Source organism: Chaetodon trifascialis, chromosome 2 (assembly GCF_039877785.1).
Source record: "Chaetodon trifascialis isolate fChaTrf1 chromosome 2, fChaTrf1.hap1, whole genome shotgun sequence".
NCBI classification, from domain to species: domain Eukaryota; kingdom Metazoa; phylum Chordata; class Actinopteri; order Chaetodontiformes; family Chaetodontidae; genus Chaetodon; species Chaetodon trifascialis.
In genome coordinates, this window is record NC_092057.1 from 21,473,765 (window position 1) to 21,497,494 (window position 23,730).

At 44.7% G+C, this 23,730-nt stretch overlaps 1 protein-coding gene across 3 annotated transcripts; it reads left to right on the forward strand.

The window, feature by feature from the left end:
- The first annotated feature begins 1,451 nt into the window (after positions 1 to 1,451).
- On the forward strand, positions 1,452 to 20,265 carry ldb1b (LIM-domain binding 1b). 3 transcript variants are annotated; one of them, XM_070974984.1, is made up of 11 exons: positions 1,452 to 1,910; positions 15,006 to 15,108; positions 16,320 to 16,364; positions 16,642 to 16,717; positions 16,810 to 16,912; positions 17,007 to 17,179; positions 17,412 to 17,534; positions 17,640 to 17,723; positions 18,644 to 18,767; positions 18,847 to 18,995; positions 19,381 to 20,265. In XM_070974984.1, the coding sequence occupies exons 1-11, from the start codon at positions 1,883 to 1,885 to the stop codon at positions 19,609 to 19,611; spliced, it is 1,239 nt and encodes a 412-aa protein (XP_070831085.1). In that variant the 5' UTR covers positions 1,452 to 1,882; the 3' UTR covers positions 19,612 to 20,265. The 3 variants fall into 3 exon arrangements, with proteins under 3 accessions (XP_070831085.1, XP_070831078.1, XP_070831094.1); XM_070974977.1 differs by lacking the exon at positions 1,452 to 1,910 and adding an exon at positions 8,815 to 8,932; XM_070974993.1 differs by lacking the exon at positions 1,452 to 1,910 and adding an exon at positions 11,904 to 12,358.
- Positions 20,266 to 23,730: the final 3,465 nt, after the last annotated feature.

Below are 23,730 nucleotides of genomic sequence, written 5' to 3' on the forward strand. Positions count from 1 at the left end.
TTTTTATAAAAGGCCCTATCCTGTTGGGGACTATTTTCAGAAGTGGATTAATACACATTTGGTGTGACAGTAACTTGTGGTCAGTATACCCTGTTGGAAAAACCAGCATAGACCAGCATCACTTCCATGCTGGTCTATGCTGGTTTATGATGGATTGATGGATTGATGAGTCAACATAGCTATGCTGGACCAGCATAACCAGCATGGAATGCTGGTCACTAGCATCAAAACACAACATGTGCTGGTATAACCAGCATACCCCATGCTGGTTTTGCTGGTGGCTAGCTTTGCTGGTCTATGCTGGTTTTTCTAACAGGGTATACAGCAGCTGGACAATGTGCAAGGGAAGGACTCGTAAACTACAGTGCTCACATTCATGGTAATAGAGAAACAGGTCCATTGGTATCGGTGCTGCTCACTTTCTGTCTGTTTTTTGGACTATAATGTAGTTCTGTATTTCAGAGGAATTTTACGAAAAACATATAATCTCTCTCTCACACACACACACACACACACACACACACACACACACACACACACACTTGTGCATGCAAACTTGTGCACCAACAGCGAAAGACAAATGACATAGTGATGGAAGAAAGATTGGAGCACAATGGAGACAGTGGGAGGGAAAGGTAGGATGGAAGAAAGAGTAATAAGGAGAGACCGAGACAGCCAGGGAGAGAGATGGGGGGGGGGGGGGGGGGGCAGGAGAGATAAATGGCCGAGTAGACAGGAAGATGAGTGAAGCGAGAGAGCAACACTGTGTGGCATACTGCAGACAGAAAGACTAACGGAGCGAGAGAGTGAATGAGCGAGAAAGGGAGACGACAGAGAACGAGAGAATGGAGGCACGTCAATCGCCCCCTCCTCTCTCTTCCTCCCTTTTCCTCCCCCTCTCTGCCCTCCCTGCCATGTAGCAGACTTACGCTGGATGGTAACAAGCCACTCAGACGGCTGCAGCACACACACATACACACACGCAGATTTCCTGAAGATCATTTAAACCTTAATGTGTGCACTTCTGTACGTGTGTGTGTGTGTGTGTGTGTGTGTGTGTGTGTGTGTGTGTGTGTGTCATTGTAGCGGCAGCGGTGAAAAACAGCCTGTCCATATTTAAAGGGGAAAAAAGGACCCACATCACATGGTTGTTATTCTCTCAAATCTGCCTCTCAGGTCACTTTGACAGTCCACTCTCTCTCTGCCTTCCTCGCTCAAGCACACACACATGCTCTCCCTCTCTCTCTCTCTCTCCCTCCTTCCCTCCCTCCCTCCCTCTCTCCTTCTCTCTCTCTCTCTCTCTCTCTCTCCCTCCCTCTCTCTCGTGCACTCAGCCTCTCACTCCCTCCCTCTCTCTTCCTCTCTTTCTCCCTCTCTCCTCCCACCTGAGCTGTAATTTGCAGGGCTGATGAGGGTGAGGGCAGAGCAGAGGCAGGAACAGAATTCTTTTCACTCTATAACACACACACACACACACACGCACACACACACGGTGTGATTCACAGTGTACAGCTACAACTGAGAGAATCCGATCCTTTGTGTGTGTGCTCTTTTTTTAACCTTTTCTTCCCCTCTTTCTCTCTTTTCCTCCCTCGTCGTCACTCTCTCCTCCCTCCCTCTCTCCCTCCCTCCCTCCCTTTGCTCCCTGGTGGTGTGTGTGTCTGTGTGTGTCTATCTGTGTGTGTGTGTGTGTGTGTGTGTGTGTGTGTGTGTGTGTGTGTGTGTGTGTGCGCGTGTGTGAACCGTGGGGATAACAGACGCTCATGTGAGCAGCCTCAGTGGCGGCAGCAGTGACTGGTGAGAAAGAGGAGAGAGGAAGAGAGCAGGGATAACAGAAGCACCACCATCATTCTGATCGGATTCACACCAGACATGTGAGAAGATGTCCGTGGGCGGCTGCGCGTGTCCTGGTAAGTAGCTGCCGTGGTGACGGTTGCCGTTAACGACAGCCCCGCCGCCGCTGCCGCTGCTGCTGCTGCTGTCAGCCGCTGACTTTCTCTGGTCGTTGTTGTTGTTGTTGTTGTTGTATTTTGCTTGGTGAGTGCAGTCGCTGCCGTGGCGTGACTGGGGCAGAGAGAGGCAGCGAGAGAGGTGCCCCGGGGCCCTGGGGCTCTGTTTGCAAAGGCTCATGGGAGGTCGCCCTCTGTGATGGCTGAGAGGATGGAGAGCAAAGAACGTACTAGAATAGATGGATCAACATGTTTCTTTTCAGTGTGACAACAAAGTGCTTCTTATTGCTTAGCTTGGCGATTCAGAGAAAAAGATCTTTGTCATGGCACCAGCAGTACTTCTTCTTCTTCTTCTCTTCCTCCGCCAGTTTGTTTTTGTTCTGGCTGCTGCTGCTGCTGATTTCTGACTGATGGCCCGCTTTAACAACAGAGTTCTTTTAAGGTCAGCACAGATGTTACACTCACTTATCCACCGTGGACGTCCTGTGCCGAACTGACTCGCTGCTCGCGCAGAGTTAGCAGAGGAGAAAAAGAAGGATCAAAGTGTGACATTTAAAGGGCAAAGGTCGCTGGCTTGGATCAAAGGCTTCCATGATTGATTCTGCACCTCTTCCCTCGCAGAAGTTATTAATGAATGTTTGATGTTTCGCAGCTCAAACGGGAGCATGTCATTTAGGGTGCGTACTTGTCGTTCAGTTGTTGTCACTGACACACAAAAATGCAGCATAACCACATCTGTTTGGCTGTCAGCGGTGCATCAGTTTTAGTGTCTTGTAAAGACGTAACTCCTACTCTCACTGTTGTATAATGGCTTTGTTAGGGAGTTTCCTTCTACCCACAAGTCCTTTCTTCTTGAGTTCGCAGAAGGAGGTCAGTGAGTGCATACCTGAGGGGCAGAGTACTGATCTTATCTCACATGTTACAATCACTAGCATCACCATTTGTGCATCAGATCTACTTCCCCTTGTGCCTCTGTCTTGTCTTGACCCACCACTGGTTTTTGGTTTTGCTTTTTTCGGAGAGGGAGTATCAGACGGATGACCCGCTTTCAATCCAATCTTAAAAGCAAAATCGACAGCATGATAACAAAACAACTCCACAGTCACTATTTTTCCTTTGGTTAAGGTTGATTGACAGCCACCGGGCATCAGGAAGCCGAGAGCGACCTGGAGAGAGTTATGTCTGTCATATTAGACCACCATATTGAGAGGAGTGCAACTTGTGTCACCGCCGAGGAACTCCCTGCAGCGCCCAAACTGTTGTGTTTGGGTGCTAAGCGCCCGACAGCAAACAGATAATTCTTCTCATCTTATTGACTATAATCAGACAGAGGAGGAAAGGAAAAGAAGAATCAAGGTCTAGAAGTAAAACCTGCACTGCTGAGCCTCAGGCAGTATATTAAGTGTTACAGCGATTTATGTTGCACTCCTCATAAGACGTGCAGGACATGAAATATAATCCTACAGCTGAAAATGTATTCATAATCATGATAGATGTACTCAGAATGTACTGTCATACAATATACAGCAGCAGGAGAGGAGGAAGTGTGAGAGAGTTGCTGTGTGTGTGTGTGTGTGTGTGTGTGTGTGTGTGTGTGTGTGTGTGTGTGTGTGTGTGTGTGTGTGTATGTGTGTGTGGGGGGGTGCTGTATCACCCTGACGTGGCCTCCTCTCTCTCCTGCCTACCAGGCCACAGTGGAAGCTGTGGTCAGCCCTCAAACAGCCGGGATGCGGATAGAGAAATTTAGCCAACCACTCATCCAGGATCAGATTACACTGGTGCCAGTCTCGACTTTAATCATTAGAAAGATGGAAACACTAACTGGTCCCATGTTTTTCGCGGTTTGGAAACTCTTTAGCTGACAGATTTTTATGTTAAGGCGGAAAGTTTGGGAGGAGCAAATTAAGAGACAATGCCAACTCCTCCTGATCGTCCACAGTTACAGCACATTACAGATGACGGCGGATGATAGAATGACACATGATTGAAGCAGAAGGATCTAGAAACGTGGAAAAGAGAGAGAGAGATTGGCGCTGTGATCAAACCAGACAGATTTGGTATCAGCAAGGACAAACCCTCTAGACACAGCAGATGACAATTTGTCTTGAACACACAATGGCACAGAGAAATGTGGTGTACCAGTGTTAAATTTGATGGCATGCACACAAGAGTTTGTGTGTGTGTGTGTGTGTGTGTGTGTGTGTGTGTGTGTGTGTGTGTGTGTGTGTGTGTGTGTGTGTGTGAGTGAGTGAGTGAGTGCGCGTGTGTTTTCAATCTCTGCGCAGCGCCCCGTGCTATGAAGGCAAACGCTGCCACCTCAGCCGTTAAACAAGCCTGCACAGCAGAGGCGGGAGCGTTTGTTTAGAACCGGGCCTTAGCTATCTTGCGGTCAGATTGCATACTTAATCAACGTGGTCATGGAAATTTCCAAAAAGACGTTATGACCGCACTCTGGTGCGCTCCACTTTTGCTCTCATATTGTTCTCACTGGTGTTCCCCTTTCTTTTCGCCTGCGTTTCTCTGCTTTACGGAGTCTCCCCTTCGCTGTTTTTCTCCAGCTTTCTCAAGGAGAAGAAGGAGAGTGCAGCCTTCATTAGCCGGCCTCACTGAACATTTTTCAAAACCTGAACTTTAAAAGGATGACACAAGTGATGGTTAAACTTCACCCAAAGACCAAGTGAAATATGAGAAACATCACTGTCATTCGTGTCTATTTTATCATGCAAACATGACGCAACTAAAGCCAATGTAAACACTGCCTCCGAATATGGGACAATCACCTCCATTCATTAAAGTATGTCAACTTCAAATGAACCCAAAGCTTGACACCGCAGTGATGCTGCCAAGTTATCTCCCTCCACTTTCATTATACATTAAACCGCTTAGCGAGAGATGCTATTCTGTGTAATTATGACAGAAAATCATATAACATGAAATAACAGAGGAAACTCCAGTCTTTCTCCCGTCGTCCCCCGTCTCTTTCTCTCATTCTCCCTTGTTTACATTCCAGGGCCGTGTTGAACACTGAAGGATCCTCCCCCTTCTTGTGTGGCCTCAAAGTTTGTGCGTGAGTGTGTGTGGATGTACACACACGCGCAGCATGTGCCCCAACATGTGGATGACATAAACAGTGGAGCAGAGTGAGCGTGGATGAGCTATACATTCACCAAAAGCAGGGACGATACAGTGCTGCTACAGATGTTTTCAGCTTACAGACCCTGCACTGACCTGCCCAGACCTAACATCACACCCCCTCCTCACCCCCCTGCTCCTTCACCTCCATCCTACTCCCCCACCCCACAGTGTTTCCTTATGCACTGTGTATATACCTTCATCCTTCCTTCTCCTGCCCCTCACTCCCTCTTTCTCTTTGACTCCTGTGATTGCTAGCGTATGTTGCCTGGCTGGCTGGCTAGATGAGGGGAGGAGGGGAGGGGTGGTAAGGAGGGAGGAGAGGGAGAAGGGGAGAGAGAGAGAGAGAGAGAGAGAGGGAGGAGAGAAGGGGGAAGGGACTGTGCCCTCTCATGCAGAGAGTCACATGGTGTCCCTGATTGGAGGAAAATGAGTAAAGACTGCAGCCTGGCTGAAATGGCAACAGACAAAAACGCACAAAGGCTGAGCTGTTTAGAAACGGGTTGCACAACAAGAGAGCCTGAAGAGGAGGAGGGTGTGACGGAGGAGAAGAGAGAGGGGAGTGAGCCGATTAAGAGAGAGGAAGAGCAGGAGGAGCAGGGAGGTTGGCGAGAAAGAGAGAAAACAGGAGAGAAGAGAGGTGATGGGGGGGCAGGGGGGGAGGAGGCAGAGAGCAGAAGAGCCAAGAACAGAGAGGCAAGTGGGAGATGAGCACTGTAGGAGTGCAGGAGGACTGGGTGGGTGGGAGGGAGAGAGGGTGAGACAGAGTGAGAAAGAGATCAGACTGTGTTCTATGTTTTCTGCAAGGCTGAGCGCTGACGTGATTGGCTGGGGGGGTGGGGGGGGTGGGGGGGACCTGACTCTGAGATCAGAGACAGACAAAATGGCTCCCAGAGAACAGAGAACGCAGCATCAGGGCACTGTCATCTCCCCTCACACAGCTGTCAGCTGACACCAGCGCCACCACACACACACACATCTGACAGTAACACACACACACACACATGCTTAAAGGCTGGGCCACCTGCAAAATGTCACGGGGGGGGGGGGGGGATCAGAGGATGGTGGCTTAGAAATGCTGATTATTAAGTTGCTATTAGAACATGTCTACATGTCATGTTTTTGGGAATGCTTTTATGCAACACAGATAATATATATTAATGACAATCTGGTCACCATAGAGCCTTTTTTTCATTTAATCCCCTCACCCATTGGCCTGTATATGAACATGTGACGCGCTCGCCACTGAAGTTCCCTTGTTGCAGTGTGTCTGTGTTCGCCTGCCAGAGAAAATCCTGAGTAGGGAACTCACCCAGTGAGTGAGAGGATACTGTTGGACAGCATGAAAACAAACACACTGGCTCAGTGTGGCCACAAGAGGGCGCTGCTATCAAAGGACAACTTCTGATTGTAGGTCAGTTAGAATTTCTTCCCCCCTCCCATACTGACGCAGGGTGTCCTGACTGTAAATCAAGTGGAGAATGATTATTTGGTGCAGCATCATTTGCATAACAGCTTGGATTGTTGTTCTTTTATGTGAACTTACTGTGCTTTTATACGCAAAGGACGTGTTCTAAGTAAAGGAGGCACCACAACAATCTTAAAATTATTCATTACAGGCAACAGTCCTTCAATTAAAGCTGTAAAAAATGTGCAAGTATAAAACGAAGAAGTGCTCGGAACTCAAAAGGACTTCCTTGATGAGTGTTTTGTCATATCTTATCAATCGGGGTGAGTGAGACAGAGAAAATCACTGCCGTCATGCTACACATCATTTGCTGCTACATGGTACATTTCTGCAACATCTGCTGAATTTTCTGCAGTTGAGAAACACTTATGTATAGAATAATCACATGGAAATGAGTTTAGAGAATCAGGGAATTTAATAAATCACATAACAAGGTATTTTTTCACATTAATGCAAAAATTATATAAAAATCAAGTATTGTCATAAATCTTGTACTATGAGTATTTAAGCGTAACTTTTAATTCTAATGGATGTTTTGATAAAGCAACCACAAAACAACCCAAACAGCTGAGACAACGTCTGTTATGATAATCAAAGCTGGCAGACTCGCTTTTAGGTGAGTTAAGGAGATATGGAGATCCTGTTATCTCGATCAGTTTGAAAGGTTTCATTAAAAAACCCTTTAAAGTCCACTGCACACAAACAGAAATAGAGTTGGGAGATTTAAATTTGATAGAATTATGCATATGATTATTTTTTGGGTTCATTAAAGAGTGGTTCCCAGAAAAGTGCTGTGTATAAATAAATTGAATGACAACTGCAATTATTAATATGTAATGTTAAAAGCTTAATTATTGATGAATGATGCACAGCTGTGGCATGACTGCGGAGATATAAGCCCAGAATTTAATCTCATTTTAGTGATGTGGATATGGTCTATGATAACACGCAGGTTTGAGCTGCAGAGCAAAGTTTTCATCAGGTCAAAACCTGCAGCAGTACACAAACGTCACATTGTCTGGACATACTGCCCCACAAAGGCAGACAGCAGTAAAAGAAAGAAAAGTAAAAAAAAGAGGCAAATTTTGGTAAAAACGTGAACATAATTATTTACATGTTAAAACAAATGTCACCAAGTCAGATGTGGTCTTGACTATTTTGACTAAACGTGTAGTTATGCACTTCGGCTTTGTCGGACAGTAAAGGCTACTCTACTGGATACACCGTCACATTGCCCAGCTCTACTAAACGTGTAGGCCTAATGTGCATTTTATTGTTGTACTTGGCCGAGGTGAAGATCATCTTAATCTCTAACAGTGCATCATATTTCAGTCATATATGCTTTGTATTCAGTCAGTACAGTGTCTGTCAGCACATGTTGTTTAAAAGCACACTGTCGCCTCTGAAAAGCACTGCAGTAGAAGTATAAAGTAGCACAAAATGGAAGTACATGAGTAAAATAAAGTACAAGTACCACAGCAGATAAGTGTGGGTGATTCTGACTCACAGACTTCTTCCTCTGAAGCCGGCCAATGTTCTCCGTTTGTGGCAGCTTGTCCTTTGGATCTTTTATCAGAGCTAAATCAGACAGATAGATCTCTGTCCCTCCATCTGATCCAATAAGAGTTTAAAGAGCTGAGCTGCCAAACGTATCAAATCTGGCAGACAGGGACCACTGGAAAGGTCTCCATTCAGCTTCTGTGTGAGGGAGTGGGACTGTCTGTGCTACTGATGTGCTTACAGCACAGTATGTCTGTCTTTATTGTCAAGGAGAGGTAAAATGCTATTAAACAGTAGATTTGGTGTGACCCCTGAGTTAAGAAATGCAGTGAATGCAATCTATGAAAACAGGAGTGGTTTTGTTTTTATTCCTGGTTGGGGGAAAAAAACAGCTATTAACTGATGTGACTCTCATTACAAGTTACCCCTCATCTTTAAGCTGTGGGATCATTTTAGTCAGGGCTGTTAATACACTCAAGCCAAGACGAGGCTGTTCCCAGATCAGTGTTTGAGACTGTGTTGAAGGGAGGGCGACTGGGACGGTTGTTATCAGAACGCTGGCAGATGTGTGTGCCGTTCAGTTTCCTGTTGACTAGTGAGTGGAAGTGGCAGGCTGCACACATTTGCACATACACAAGGCGACGTGTGCATGAGAGCACGCACAGAAACACAGACGCGCGCGTGCACACACACACACACTGTAGGCATCCTTCTCCCCCCTCCTCGTGCCCCTGAGCCTGGCAGTCTGGACATGGGAGATATCAGAGAGAGGGAGAGGCATGAAAACAGAGACCAAGTCTTTGAGTTAGATCAGTATGTAGCTGTGAAAGTGCATCCGTGGGTGACAGAATGGCAATGTCAGAACAGCTAGAAACTGAAGGAGGTAAGTCTCTCTTTCTGACCTTTTCCTCGCCGTCTTCCTCACAGCTGATTCAGCAACAAACCCCCCCGCCACCCCACTCCTAGGTCAAGCTAATCAAAACAGCCGAAACCGATGTTTTTTCTCAATGTATCTCTTGGTCTGTGGGTGTTCAGAGAAATGCAGTACAGGTCTGGCTCGCCCCCCCCTCTTTTCTGTGACTTTGACAAAGGTGAATTAAACAAGTTGCACTTGTAGGTTTAAGTGTAAGCTTAGTGAAAAACATCACAGCGCGCACTTTAGGGAGTTTATTCAGCCACCGCATGCTCCAGCTTTAATCACTTATTGTACATGGATTTATGGCTTTAGGTGTGAATGTGTGACTGCAAGTCGGAAAATGAGGCCAGCTGGTGAAGTGAAGGTTAGGCGGCTACGTGCGTGTGCGTGTGTGTGTGTGTGTGTGTGTGTGTGAGACCCGCTGGTTGGGGTGCTGGCTGAAGATAAGGCCTGCCCTATGCCTGAGAGCGAAAGAGACGGTGTGTGTAAGCCCTTCAAGCCTTATCCTGACACACCTCCCACCCCCACCTCCTCTCCATCACCACACACACACTCACACACACACATACACACAGTGGGGATTAACCCCGTCATGTACCATTTCAATGGGCGAGCTTTGGAGACACGCACACACACACACACATACACACACAGGATTAACCCTTGTGTGTCCATTTCCATGGATGATTCTTTGCCTCACTCCGGTTGTGACAGCATTGACTGCTCGTGTTGCCATGGCTACAGGGGCCAGTGAATGTAAGATAGGCAAATCCACATAAGTCACCCACAACAGACACTCTAAGCTACTACTGACTACACCTCCCCCTGGTACTAGACACACAAAGATGCCGCCAAGAGACTGACAGGAGCCTCGTGAGCTGTGAAGTGCTCAAGTCACAAGCTTACCGTGGTCAAACCAGTAGACACAAACTCAGCCCGAGCATGTTTGTTGGCGGTCGGGTGAGAGACGGGCCGCAGAGCAGCTTATCCTCTCTATGCGTCTGGCTCTGGGAGACACTGCGCTTCACCATCCTCAAGATCTCTCCCAGCATGGGAGTGTGCAAAGTGTTTTCATTTTGCAAAAAAAAGAGTTTGGAGTTATGTTCATAGATTTCACATCCAGCCAGAGAAGATCTGCAAATATGCTGATAGAGAGTGACACCTTCTGTTAGGAGACAGCAGGAAAGTAAAGATGAACAACATGCAATGATAGATCATCATACCTGACTTTACTGTCTCAGAAATGTCAGAATATTGGAAACAATGGCCCACAGTGAAACAGGTGCCCGGAGTGTTTCACTGGAATTTGACAGATAGAGCAGTGGAAGGAATTTTTAACGGATGGATTAAATGATTAAATTAATGATGGATTAAATCAGTGAGGCGGTCATCCCATTTATTGTATTTACATCAATACAGCTCAAGTGTTTACATGAATTATTTTTGCCTTCATTCTGGTAATACGTTGACATTTTTAGCATGTTCCTTTTCACATAATTATGAATGGAACAATTTTTTTTGCTTTCTTTATAATAGCAAAATAACATAAATATTGTAAACAACGTAAGCAATTGGAAATTTCATATGCACTTTTACAATAAAGTATGAAAAAAATCCAAAACATCATGCTTGAAATATCCAAAATCATCAGCTGCACCACCTTGAGGACCCTGCAGTGAAACAGATTCTACAAATGAATCGGACCACTCCTCATCTATAAAATACATTTGAAAAAGTTGTTCCTCCACACAATTACTGTGGAATATACATGCTTCTGAATCAGACTTCCGTATACATATGTACACACCCTTTATCTGTGGGTCACCTCCTGAAAATAATTCTACTTGAACCAAACTAATGCTGAATTATGTTGTAATAATAACAGTAATAATAATATTACCTATCAGTGCTGGTGTTCAGCTGCACGGCAGCCTCTGTGAAAGCCTGTTAACTTTCAACAGAGCGGCTCCCAAGACCAGCTTAATTTGCAAATAAATCATTTATGAAACATTGTGTTTTCGCTCCCTGTGTACAAGGGTAGTGAATAAATCACAGCTGTGTTCATGCTGGTGGCTGCAGCGTCCTTAAATAATCGAGCCAGGGGAAAGAACTTGAGCGTCTGAAAGAAAAACAGTTTTTAACCTTGATATGAGATCGCCTGTCCCAGTCACTTCTTCCTTTAGGGATGAATAATGTATCTCAGATTGGCAAATATTATGACATCCACATGCATAAACATATGAAAAACTACTGATCTAATACTTCTTGTTCTTTTTATATCCCAACTTTGGCCATATGGGTGAGTCCTCGCTGGCTGTGATCTGAATATCTGATTATAATTTGATGCGATTTAAGAAGATTTAGAGGCCTATGAGATTCTCCTTTTGGCTCAGTGCTTTGTGTGTGTGTGTGTGTGTGTGTGTGTGTGTGTGTGTGTGTGTGTGTGTGTGTGTGTGTGTGTGTGTGTGTGTGTGTGGAGAGAGAGAGAGAAATTCCCAATGGTAATGGATTTACTGGCCTACCTTGGAGACAGTTCAGTGTGCAAACTCAAAGACACAATTAATTGTAAACAGTCCAAGTCTGTTATCGTTACATGGAAGCTAATTTAGAAGATCTTAATCTCCTTTTGACTGATCAGGCTGCTACATCAGCTGTTTATGCATCACACTGCATGGACTTGCAGTGTATAATAATGCATATGACCAGGGTCTTGGCTGTCACTGTCTCACTTCAGCTGTTTGCAGCAAGCTGATGTGCACTAATTAGGCAAACATGAAAATTGCTTTGCAGTCAGCATGATCTTCATTTCCACTCACACACTTCCACTTGGCTGCATTAGGCTAATTCTCATCTGTGTCAGTTACAAGGAAGGGATGGGATGAAGGGAGGAGGAAGGAAGAAAAAAAATGCTTACCAGACAACCTTTATGTGCAGTTGTGCATTAGTGGGGGGAGGAGGAGGAGGAGGAGGAGGAGTAGAAGTAGAGGGGGGGAGAGGGCGGCTGGCGGTGCTGGGCAGAGGAGAGAGGAGCAAATGCATTGCGGAGGGAGAGGAGGAGGAGGAGGGCCTACAGCTATTGTTCATGTCCTCCCGTGAACAAAGGGCTCATCTGGGTCCGTATGTAAACCCACAGCAGGCTTCAGCCCACTGACAAGGCCTCATGCGGGACAAAACATAACCGACCGACTCCCGCAATTTAGGCCTTTTCCCTTCCAGTCTCGCGGTTTGAGGAGATTTTTTCATTGATCCTGTTCAGAGGGACGTATTGTGTTGGTACGTTGCGTCCAGCCAACCGCCGTCCAGCGGGCCTATCCGTCTTTACGCACGGAGCGTACACACGGTCTATCATCACGGATCTGTAAACATCAATTTTCTGATTGGACTTCTTTGCAGGTAAAGGTCCGCTTTTCCCAAACGCGCACTTAAACTGAAATGCCTGTCTGCCGTGATGATTAAATGTGGGTTTCGAGCTGCCGCGGGTGCAATTTTGCGTGTTATTTCGGTGATTTCTCGTTGAAAAGGGATTTAACGCTAAGGCGTTAGCAATACGGCTAACCTCAGCTAACTGGCTACCCACTGTTTTCTGGCTTGCTAACGTTAGCTTGGCCTACAAGGCAGTGTTGTATACAGTCAACGCTTTGGTGGTTGAAGATGTCGTGGATATTGGTCGTGTTTAGTCTGTATTTACATGGCTGTGTCTCTGGTTAATATGAGTGGTTGTTGGTATTACATAGCCAAGTTCATTCTCGCCCCGAAATCACCTGTGTGTAACATTTTAGCCTAGCTAACAGCTAAGTGTTAGCATTATGCGCTTGTGCCTTTCTAATTGCCTTTGTAATCGGACAACTCCATGTCATATGTGCTTTGACTATTAATGTTATGAGCTACACTGAGGCTGAAAAAGGCTTTTTAAGTGTCACTAAACCCAAGGAAACGGAGGTTCGTGTCGTTTTTTGTACGAAAAGTTAGTTAAAGTGGGTTAATGGTTCAGTAAAATCCAGCCTTGGTCAATATGGCATTTGGATAGGCTACTTGTCCCCCTTAGCAATCATGGTGGCAGTCTGGAGTGGCAGGAGTCCAAAACCACTACAGGTTATTCTTATTTAGAGGAAACTTGGTACGTTAATGCTGAATTGATTTTTGTGTCCGGAGTTCATGACAGCAAATGTTCAGGGTGTATTTTACATCCGTGGCACTACACAGTCGAGCTCAGATTTGCTCCTGAGGTTGGCTTCCCATCACACAGTCAGGATGATGTGAGCATGTTTGCTGTGTATATGTTTATAGTGAACTGTGTAAGAGAGAGGAGCACCATTCCCTGCGGAGGAAGTGGAGTCCAGCTGATGTGATTGTGACTGCCTGTCATTAACCGCTAACAGGAGAGGAGAGGAGCTAATGGAGCTCTCAACAACTAATGGACACATAACCATCGATTATTTATTTATTTATCAGTCCCATTTGTTTTTCTCTGATGGTGCCTCCAGCCCATAGCATAGCAGTGCTGGCTTGTACAGTAAACAACTTGATTTTGCACAGAGTGAAGGCATGGTTTCAAATGGATGAGGCTGTGTGGCATTTTGCATGCAAGTCTCGTTTTGAAGATCTGTGCTTCTCCTCATGGAGAACTTCTCTTGTTGATTTATTATTTATTCACTCTTCTGTAATAGCTATGATGAGGCCATGTAGCTACTCTAATACATGCAGGAGGAACCTTACAGAAACCAGAAGGGATGTAACTTCCATCCCGTGTTGTCATTATTTAAGAGAAGATTGATATGAAATGGATGTGAACGTACATGAGGTTTCAGGAGCACCAATCTAATGTGAATCACTTCGACCCTCTAAGGTCAGCGTTGGGCTGGGTTGTATGTCCATCTCACCTCAGTCTCTCCGTTAATATATGCATGTTTGTGTCACTGTCTTCAATCTAAATACAGCAAGAAAACTTTTGAAAATGAGTTCATAATGTTGGAAAACACCTGTTTTTGTTTTAATTTTTATTTTAACATCTTGTCACAGAGGAGAGGCTGTTTTACTTTTAATTGTCTTACCACATACTTGAAATGTATATATATAACATAGCTGCTGTCTTCTCAGATCACATTTTGTTTACATTAATACAACTAAAGCTTATTTCTCTGAGTCTCTGATACTCATCTCTCTTTCAGACATGCACACACAGCCTCAGATAGACGTTTTAATATGCAGAGACAAGACAGAGAGACATTAATGAGGTGGGGCTTCACGATGGTGACGGCAGGGGTCATGACCTGGAGGCCGCCACGCCTGGATGGCCTTTATAGGAGAGCTGGGCAATTAGAGTTGAACAAGGATTGGAGCTGTGTGTGTGTGTGTGTGTGTGTGTGTGTGTGTGTGTGTGTGTGTGTGTGTGTGTGTGTGTGTGTGTGTGTGTGTGTGAGTGTGTGAGTGTGTGTGTGAGAGAGAGAGAGAGAGAGAGACAGAGATTCATCCATCTGTATTTTTTTTTATGGGGGTGTGAATTGAGTCAGTATTGGTCTGTTTGGTATTTAGGTGGAGGGCTGTTTCTGTAGCAGGAGTGCGTTGTTTACAGGCTGCTCCCTCCTCATCCCGTTGTTGTTTTGGTTCTTAATGAAACAGGATTGGTGTATTGGGGATGACCTGTGGGTGAGTGCAGCCAACTGAAACTGGGCCATACTGACCAGTTAGGACTGCATGTGCCTTCACCCTCACATGATACAGTCAGTCTTTGTAACCAGTGAATAAATAAATAAACATTAATACCATTATAAATACCACACTTTTCCACAATGATGTAGCAAAAGGTACCATCTTCTATGGTCTCTCATTCATGTTCTTTCTTTTTGGCTTCTAGTTTATGTATTTTTTACACCAGGGCCAGCATGGATTAATACACATGACATTTATTACCTAATGTGACGTATTGATCATGTTTTGTCTGCTTTTGTTGTCACACTGATCAAGATAGTAACTTCTGAACCTGTAATATAAAATTGAAGCTAACATTGATGTGCTTTATTTTTTCTCGCCTCTTTTCCAGGCTGTTCCTCCAAGTCATTCAAGCTGTACTCCCCCAAGGAGCCCCCTAACGGTAGCACTTTTCCCCCTTTCCACCCCGGCACCATGCTCGACAGAGACGTGGGGTGAGTTTTCTGTCTGTGTGTTTTAGAGTCTTCACGGTTTTAACCTTTGAACATCTTTTACAGGTGTTCGTATGATTGCATACCGTGTTTATATGGCTTTGTAAATCCAGCCTGAACAACGTGAGTTTTGTTTCCACAATGAGTTGTTGGTCTTGAAATCATCCACTTGTAATCGACTCAGCTTGCCGCCTGGTAGTCTGACCAATCAGCAAACTGTAAACAGTAGTTTAGATGATAATGAGAACAAGCAGTTCTGTAAGGTGAATTTGAATTGTACAGAGAGTGAAATGTCTACAACAATTAGTCGCAGATGCCTATTTCTCTTTGCAAACGTACCAAGAAACTGGTTTGAGTGCATAGTTTGACAGAACAGCTGTCATTTTTTACTTGTTAGAAATGCGATGAAATCCAGGTACAGAGTTATATTTGTCCAGTGAGGTGGACTAACAGGACACTCACACTCCTCCTCTAACTGCACAATGTGACATCCCAGAATCAGGTGCTCAATATGAAACACTTCATGTAAGTGTAACATACAGTATATAACGCATGCTACCACAGCAAGTTTTTAAAAATGATTTTGTGCAGGAATGTCTATTGGTGTTATTTTAGCAATCTTCTGTCATTTGGTGACAGTTTAATCCAATTATTGCTGTATTGTAGTGTTCAGTCTGCTACCATTAACACCACTCATTATCTTGGTAAATGCCTGTTGAGTTACAATGACTAAAGTGAAAATTGTGGACCAGCTGTATGAGGCTAATGTGAAATACTGCTATTGATTTGACATGTGTGGGTCAGTAACCTTAGAGAGTATCCCTCTGCAGGATTGTGTGCTGTGCTTCACAGCTTCTCTTTTAGTAGTAAGCTACAGTTCGTGTGTGTGTGTGTGTGTGTGTGTGTGTGTGTGTGTGTGTGTGTGTGTGTGTGTGTGTGTGTGTGTGTGTGTGTGTGTGTGTGTGTGTGTGTGTGTGTGTGTGTGTGTGTGTGTGTGTGTGTGTGTGTGAGTGTGTGTGAGTGTGTGTGTGTGTGAGTGTGTGTGTGTGTGTGAGTGTGAGTGTGTGTGTGTGTGTGTTTATTATTTACTGTCTTATTGTATCATCCAATTTGTGCCATGTTTGGCTTGCATCCCGGGGCTGTAAAGACAAGGAGGGAGGGCATATTAGCACTATTGCTGAATGTAATCATCTCTCCGTCTCTTGTCTCTCCAGTCCCACCCCAATGTATCCTCCCACATACCTGGAGCCAGGAATAGGGTAAGGGTGCATTATTTCCCGTTATCTCTAGCTGGTGTGAAAATGGCTCTAATAACACCAGTAAAGATAAGGTCGTGAGAGGTTGTGCTCTTATCTCACCCTTAATAGAGATTTTACATTTTAGTCTTTGACAAAGCTAAACTAGATAGAGAAACAGTTTTAAAAGTACAGAAGCTGTGAGAGCTTGGACATGGCTGTGATCAGAAAGATCACTAACTGTTCTCCACCCCATCCTGCTTTTGCTTTCTCCTCCACCTGTCTTTCTATGTTGGAGCAGGAGGCACACACCATACGGCAACCAGACAGACTACAGAATATTTGAACTCAACAAACGGCTACAGAACTGGACAGAGGTTTGTAGACAATTATACTGACACACACACTCAACTACAGTCCACTAATTGTCTGAGTAACTGGTGATTTTTTTCCCCTGTGTGTCCTGTAGGAGTGTGATAACCTGTGGTGGGATGCATTTACTACAGAGTTCTTTGAGGATGATGCCATGTTGACCATTACTTTCTGTTTGGAGGATGGACCCAAACGCTACAGTAAGAAACAAAGTCACACTTTAAATCTTCAGACTGCATACTGTAACATTTCTTCCTGTCTGACACACCTGTCGTGTTCACTCCTCCTCTGAAGCAATTGGCCGGACGTTGATTCCAAGGTACTTCCGGAGTATATTTGAGGGCGGTGCCACTGAGCTCTACTATGTGCTGAAACACCCCAAGGAGTCCTTCCACAACAACTTTGTCTCCCTCGACTGTGATCAGTGCACCATGGTCACCCAGAATGGAAAGCCCATGTTCACACAGGTGTGTGTTTGTGTCTCTAGTTATTATAGCATTAAGCACCCTTGCAAGGTGGTGGCAAGTCACTTCATGGTTCAGAAGTCTTTCCTCAGCAGTGTGATCACCCAGACTTACTCAGCCCAGTCATAAACATGTAATGTTTGCTTTACATCTGTGGCCAGAGGTGCAGCCTGTAGCCATCTCTGCATAGAGTTCATTATCTGTACACTGACGCCAGCCCTCTGAACTGCCGCAGGTGTGCGTAGAAGGGCGCTTGTACCTGGAGTTCATGTTTGACGACATGATGCGGATAAAGACGTGGCACTTCAGCATCAGACAACACCGTGAACTCATCCCCCGCAGTATACTGGCCATGCATGTGAGTGCATACAGAGCAGGGGGAATGGCTTGATATACTTGACTGATGTGTATAATGATGTGTGTGAGTGTCAGCTTTGTAATCCGTTTCCTGTTCATGTCTCAGGCCCAGGACCCACAGATGCTGGACCAGTTGTCCAAAAACATAACAAGATGTGGCCTGTCGAACTCCACCCTTAACTACCTCCGAGTGAGTGGAGCACATTCAGATGCATCTTCCCTGTAGAATGACACAGCTCCTGAATGTTTTTCTCCGCATTGTGTCTTGATAAGAGTCCAGTCATAGTTTAGTTGAAGCTTTGAAGAAACTTTCACAGTTGATTTTGATGAAGCAGTTGATGACCATTTACTTATTTGTGACCCTGCAGTGTAAATGTTATCCACAACATGGCTTTTGAGACTGATTAATGTGCTTTAGTTGAGGTCTGTCTTGTATTCTACCAAGACACAGAAGCTGGTGCATAAGAGTTGCTACAAAAGTCAAAAAGCGGTGCATGTGGTTTTCTGAATTGGGGTCACTGCTACAAAATATCACCATATTCCTCAGTGCTCGCACAGATTCAGTATTGCAGCCCAGCACTTGTTGCATCTCGAGTCCTCCCATTCTTGTTGTTTTTGAAGCAGAAACTAACTTTGAAGCTGTGTGGCCAGAGGCAGCTGCTCTGAATCAGATTCTGACAATTTCTCTCACACAGTTTACATAAAACAAAAAACTCTCAAATGTTTTGTGAGCCTGTAGCAGAGTTGTACTTGCAGTCCAAAAACGCTGTCTATCTGTCTGCATGTGCAGTTCTACACAGTTCAAAGCAGTCAGCAGCACCGCCTCAAGCCCATGGGGGAATTGATAGGAACATAAACTGCTTGCCTCTGCAGTAGAGATGGAGATGCTGTGATGTGGCTGCTCTGTAAAAACACTTGAGTCGTGTTTATTTGTTTGCTTCCCGTATTTTATAATCAGGTTATCTGATCTGAGAATTTCAAGCCTGCAGATGAAGTCATTTGCAGGGAACACCAGCTGATAATCATGGTGCTCAATCAATTGGAGCATCTCTAATGATCTTAAGCACTGTGTAATCTCTAACCTGCTGCTCTCTTTGTTCCATCCTCCAGCTGTGTGTGATTCTGGAGCCCATGCAGGAGCTGATGTCCAGACACAAGACATACAGCCTCAGCCCCAGAGACTGCCTCAAGACCTGCCTCTTCCAGAAATGGCAGAGGATGGTGGCACCACCAGGTAGGCAAGCGACATGCACACACGGGCACGTAAACAGCCACAGTAAATATATCTGAAACTCTTCATCCCCTCTCTGCAGCTGAGCCATCAAGACAGGCCCCAAACAAACGGCGGAAGCGGAAGATGTCAGGTGGCAGCACCATCAGCGGAGGAGGAGGAACTAACAACAACAACAACAACAAAAAGAAGAGCCCAGGCAGTGGCTTCCCTCTGTCCAGCCAAGTACCAGTGAGTACATCACTGCTATCTAGTGTCAGTCCTCTGCTATTACACCTCTGACAGAAACATCACCATTAAGTTCAGATTAAGGCGTTCAAAGCAGAACACAGTGGCACAAAATAATGTACAACAAAACAGATCCAGTTGTCGCATGATGCTGGGTTGACATTGTGATGCGCTTCAACTGCAGTTCTTTACCAGAGAGGTTGTATTTGATGATGTCCTGCAACGCTGTGTACGTAAAGTAGCTGTAACAAGCAATCCCCCTTTTAATTTAATGTGAAATAAATGTCTACATATATTAACACCGGAATCAGTACACGCTCTCTTTGACACGACCCCCCACCCACTAAAACAACATTAATTGTCCTGCGTCTGTTTTGCGTCTCTGCAGGATGTGATGGTGGTGGGAGAGCCCACACTGATGGGAGGGGAGTTCGGTGACGAGGACGAGCGTCTGATCACGCGGCTGGAGAACACACAGTTCGACGCGGCCAATGGCATAGATGACGAGGACAGCTTCAACAACTCTCCGGCGCTGGGCTCCAACTCGCCCTGGAACAACAAGGCCCCCTCCAGCCAGGAGAGCAAGAGCGACAACCCCACCTCACAGGCCTCGCAGTAGAGCCCAGAGCCCCGCAACTTCAACACAAACCCCTCTGTGTCACTCTGCAAAGCCCCCACCCCACCCCTACAGCCATGAGTGCAACACCAACAGTCCATCGCCCGCTCGCCAACCCAGACATCACTGTAGAGCTCAGTCATCACACCCAGCTGGCCCGAGGGAGCTCAGTATGTCGCAGACAATGTCAGGAAGTTTTACAAGTTGTCATCATTGCTGTGACTTCCTCATTTTTAGGCACTGTGTCCCATCTCTGTCTCCTCTTCCCTCATCTCACTCTCAAAATGTCCCATTTGCTCTTGCTAGTTTTCAGTTTGGACAACGATCCGGGTAGACCTGACCAAGGAGGCGCAGGGATTTGTGCACACTAAACTATCCATACTGAAGTACACATGTAGGAAGTGGCGGGGTGGAGGGGATGTCGGCAGCGGGGCTTTGACACGGTGGCGAGTTGCTTAGGGACCACTTGTCCACCCAATCTCTCAACATGGCTCTCAGTTCTGGTCTGCGCTCTGTTGACGCAAAAGTCACTCGTGACGTTTCTTAATAGAGTATATGTGTGTGTGCGTGCGTGTGAAATGTGTGAGGAGAGTAAAGAGCAGCCTGAGCTTATTTGTGGCTTTGCTGAAGCAGACGGACCAGAATTTAGAGTCAGTCTATAAAACCATTGAAATTCACACACTAGTAGAGGAGCTGAAATGTGGCACTAGGGAAACTATACACATAGACACACACACACGCGCACACACACACACACAAACATAATGATTGAAGGATTTTGAGTCCCCTAGTGCCCGAGCCATCTCTGGTTAGACTACAATGGATGCAGTCTTTCAACCAGAGAGCATTTACAACACACACACGCACATACACACAATTACACATTTTAAGAGTTTTTATACAGTATATATTTCCCTAGAATGTTTTTTAATTTGTATTAAACGCCTTCATTTCAATTGTTACTTTTTTATTTTCTACCAATACTGAAAAGCTACAGACCAAGGAGCAACACAGGACTTTTATCCCTCCTCCCTCTAAAATATATTGTTTTTATCTTTTATGTTGATAAAAGAGAAATAATTTAGTGTGGATGTTTTTATTTTGTCTTTTTGTTCCTTTTTTTTTGGAGATTTAAATTTTTGTGTATTTGTGCTTGTATATTTAAGGTAGTAGCAAAGTTCTGTCTGACTGTAATAAAATGTATTCTTACTTAGATTTACCTAAAGCCATCCCGATCTAATGTAAAGAAACAAAAATAGGAAAAAGGAGAAAAAACACTCATGAACCCGTCCCCTCTATCTTCCCACCTGCTCTTTCCTCCTCCCTCTTTTTTAAAACTTGTGTAAATTCAATTACAAAACCCCCGGGGGTACAATGGCACCATGGAGTGACAGTTTTACTGTTGATTTCCTTTATATTTATTTTGGAAAGTTTAGAAATTAACTCATGTATTTCCTCTTTACATGAAGTGATTCTTTCACTTAACATTCATCACAGTTTTGTGTACTGCAACATTCAGCTTGATGTCAAGTGAATGTGCTCACTGAATTTTAGTTAACCAGTGACAGATTTTTTAAAGATGAGTTTTTGTTTTAATTACCTTCATTTCATACAGAAGGACACCATCAATCGTCCAAACATCTTCTGAAGCCAGCTTAACATTAAGTTCAGTCGGCACATCTGGTAGCAATGCTGAGTCTGTTAAGTCTGATGAAGCTCTGTTTATTGTTTTGTACATTTCCATTTCGTTACAGTCGATTCCAGCAAGTTATGATTGAGTTTGACTGGTGACTTGTACCTTCTCCAATCCCTGTAGAAAAATCATCGTTTGATATATATTTTTTGATTTGGTTAGTTTCTGCCCTTGATAATTAATGTATGGTACCAATAAAAAGATACATTTTCACTTTAAAAGCTTGTGTCTTTGGTGAATTTATAATCCTTGCCACACAGCTGCTTAAGAGAGCTGATGCAGGTCAGTGTTTCTGTATTTTGGTCAGATTCTGAACACTTTAATTTCATTTTTCTCTGTGGTTATGACAAGACAGTTGGGAGTCCAAGAATAAAAGACTAAAGCGCAGAATGTATACCTTCTCTGGATTTAAGATAAGTGTAAAACATTATTGATCCCACTCTGGGGAAATTTACAAGAATGAAAATAAGAGGTGGAAAAAGAACACAATATAAAGATACAAAATAAAATCAACTATAGAGGCTATGTCCATTGTATGAAAAAGAGTAAAGAAAACATTGTCTTGTGAAGAATGTCAATTTCAGAGTGGAAAATTCTGAATTGCTCATAAGTAAAATATGACAAATAAAATCCAGTGTCTCTACTATTGCACGGTCAAAAATATATAACACGGTACAAAATACATAGTACAAATACAGTAAAAATATGTAATATTGCACAGGATAAGATGCACAGATGTAACTGACATATAATTAACATATAATATATGTTAAATAATGGAGTAGTGTTACACATAGGTTTGTGGTGTGAAACATCAACACAGTGCTATGTTAAATAATGTTGGCGTTAAACAGTCTGACAGCTGTCATAGCATTCTTCTTACTCAGTGGATGCAGCAGTCTGTTGCTTAAGCCCCCCACCATCTCATGCAGGGGGTGAGAGGGGTTGTCTGTGTTCAATGTCAGCCTGGCTAACATCCTCCTGTCACCCACCTCCTTGATGTTGTCCAGAAGGCTGTCCAGGACAGAGCCAGCTCTCCTGACCAGTTTGTTCAGTCTTTTCCTGTCCCAGTCTGAGCTCCCACAACCAAAGCAGACCACTGTGTAAAAGACTGCAGATGCCACCACAGAGTCATAACGTGTTCTTAACAGCGCTTTATCATCAGAGAGCTTCTGGAGGTGACAGCTATCCCCCGCAGAGCCCCGTGCTGCAAACTACCACATCAGACACACAGCTGTGAAGCCTCACACACTGTGGTCTGTTGCTGAGGTAGTTGATGGTCCACGCAGCCAGGTGGGAGTCCACTCCAGCTCCTTCCAACATCCCCCTGAGCAGTGATGGATGGATTATGCTGAAAGCACTGCAGAAGTCAAAAAGCATGACCCTCACGGTGCTCCCAGTGTTCTCCAGGTGAGAAAAGGATCTGTGCAGCAGGCAGAGTTGATCTGTGTTTGAAGGTATATGAAGTCCTTTAAATGCAAGAAATGTTATTACCTGTGCAACGACTGCAAAATACCCGTGTGTACGATTTATGGGGATCCATGGCAGGATATGGCAGAAGTGGAATATAATATTCACAAGTATGTTTTCAATAGTGTATAATGACCTGACAATGAGAACGGGCCAACCAAACACTGGCTCTAGAGAATACTTTTTGCATTTTTCACAAGTTCTCCTACAGGTTTGGAAAGGGAGGGGTGGGGTGAGGAGTTCACTCTGGTCAATACATTTGCTGAAAGAGCACTCACACATGGGTGATTACACTTTGTACTTTTGAAAGGAACTATAAACACATACAGCACTCTTTAGAGGACTACATTGTTAATTGTTTACTAGTTAGTGACATGCCAGTGAGAGACAGGTTAAAAACAACAATGCTGTAGCAAAGGCTGAGATAACCTGACTTTTAGGTCCCTCGTATGGGTCAAACTTGAAAAAACAGGACTCTATGGATCCCATAATGCAGCTCTGTGGTGTCTCATGGCGTCTTTCACACTCCACACCCACAGTCTGCTACACAGGCTCTTCGTCGCCAATCTAAGGCTAAGATGATCCTGATGACATCATCAGGGTTTATTTTACAGACTTCAGAGAGGTCCAAAGCCACAGAGGACATTTAACAGTGTCTTCTCACAAGCCGAGCAGTACTCCTTTGTGAGAGGAAGATGTACAATAAAGAGTAAAGCTCTAGGTGCTTTTCTTCCCATTTCCCAATTCTTTACTGACTGATATGCAGCACTTCACTCCTCCTCTTCTCACCTTGAAACAATCCCCTCCTGTGCAGTCCCGCCTGTCTGCAGTCGGTTGGAAGCTGTCAGTGAAGCGGAGTGATCAGACAAGCTTCAAGCTGTGCTGCTGGGCATCCACATGCGTCTCAAATCTGCTCTTTAAGGCACAGAAGCCTGGTGGGTTTTTTCTGCTACACGGTG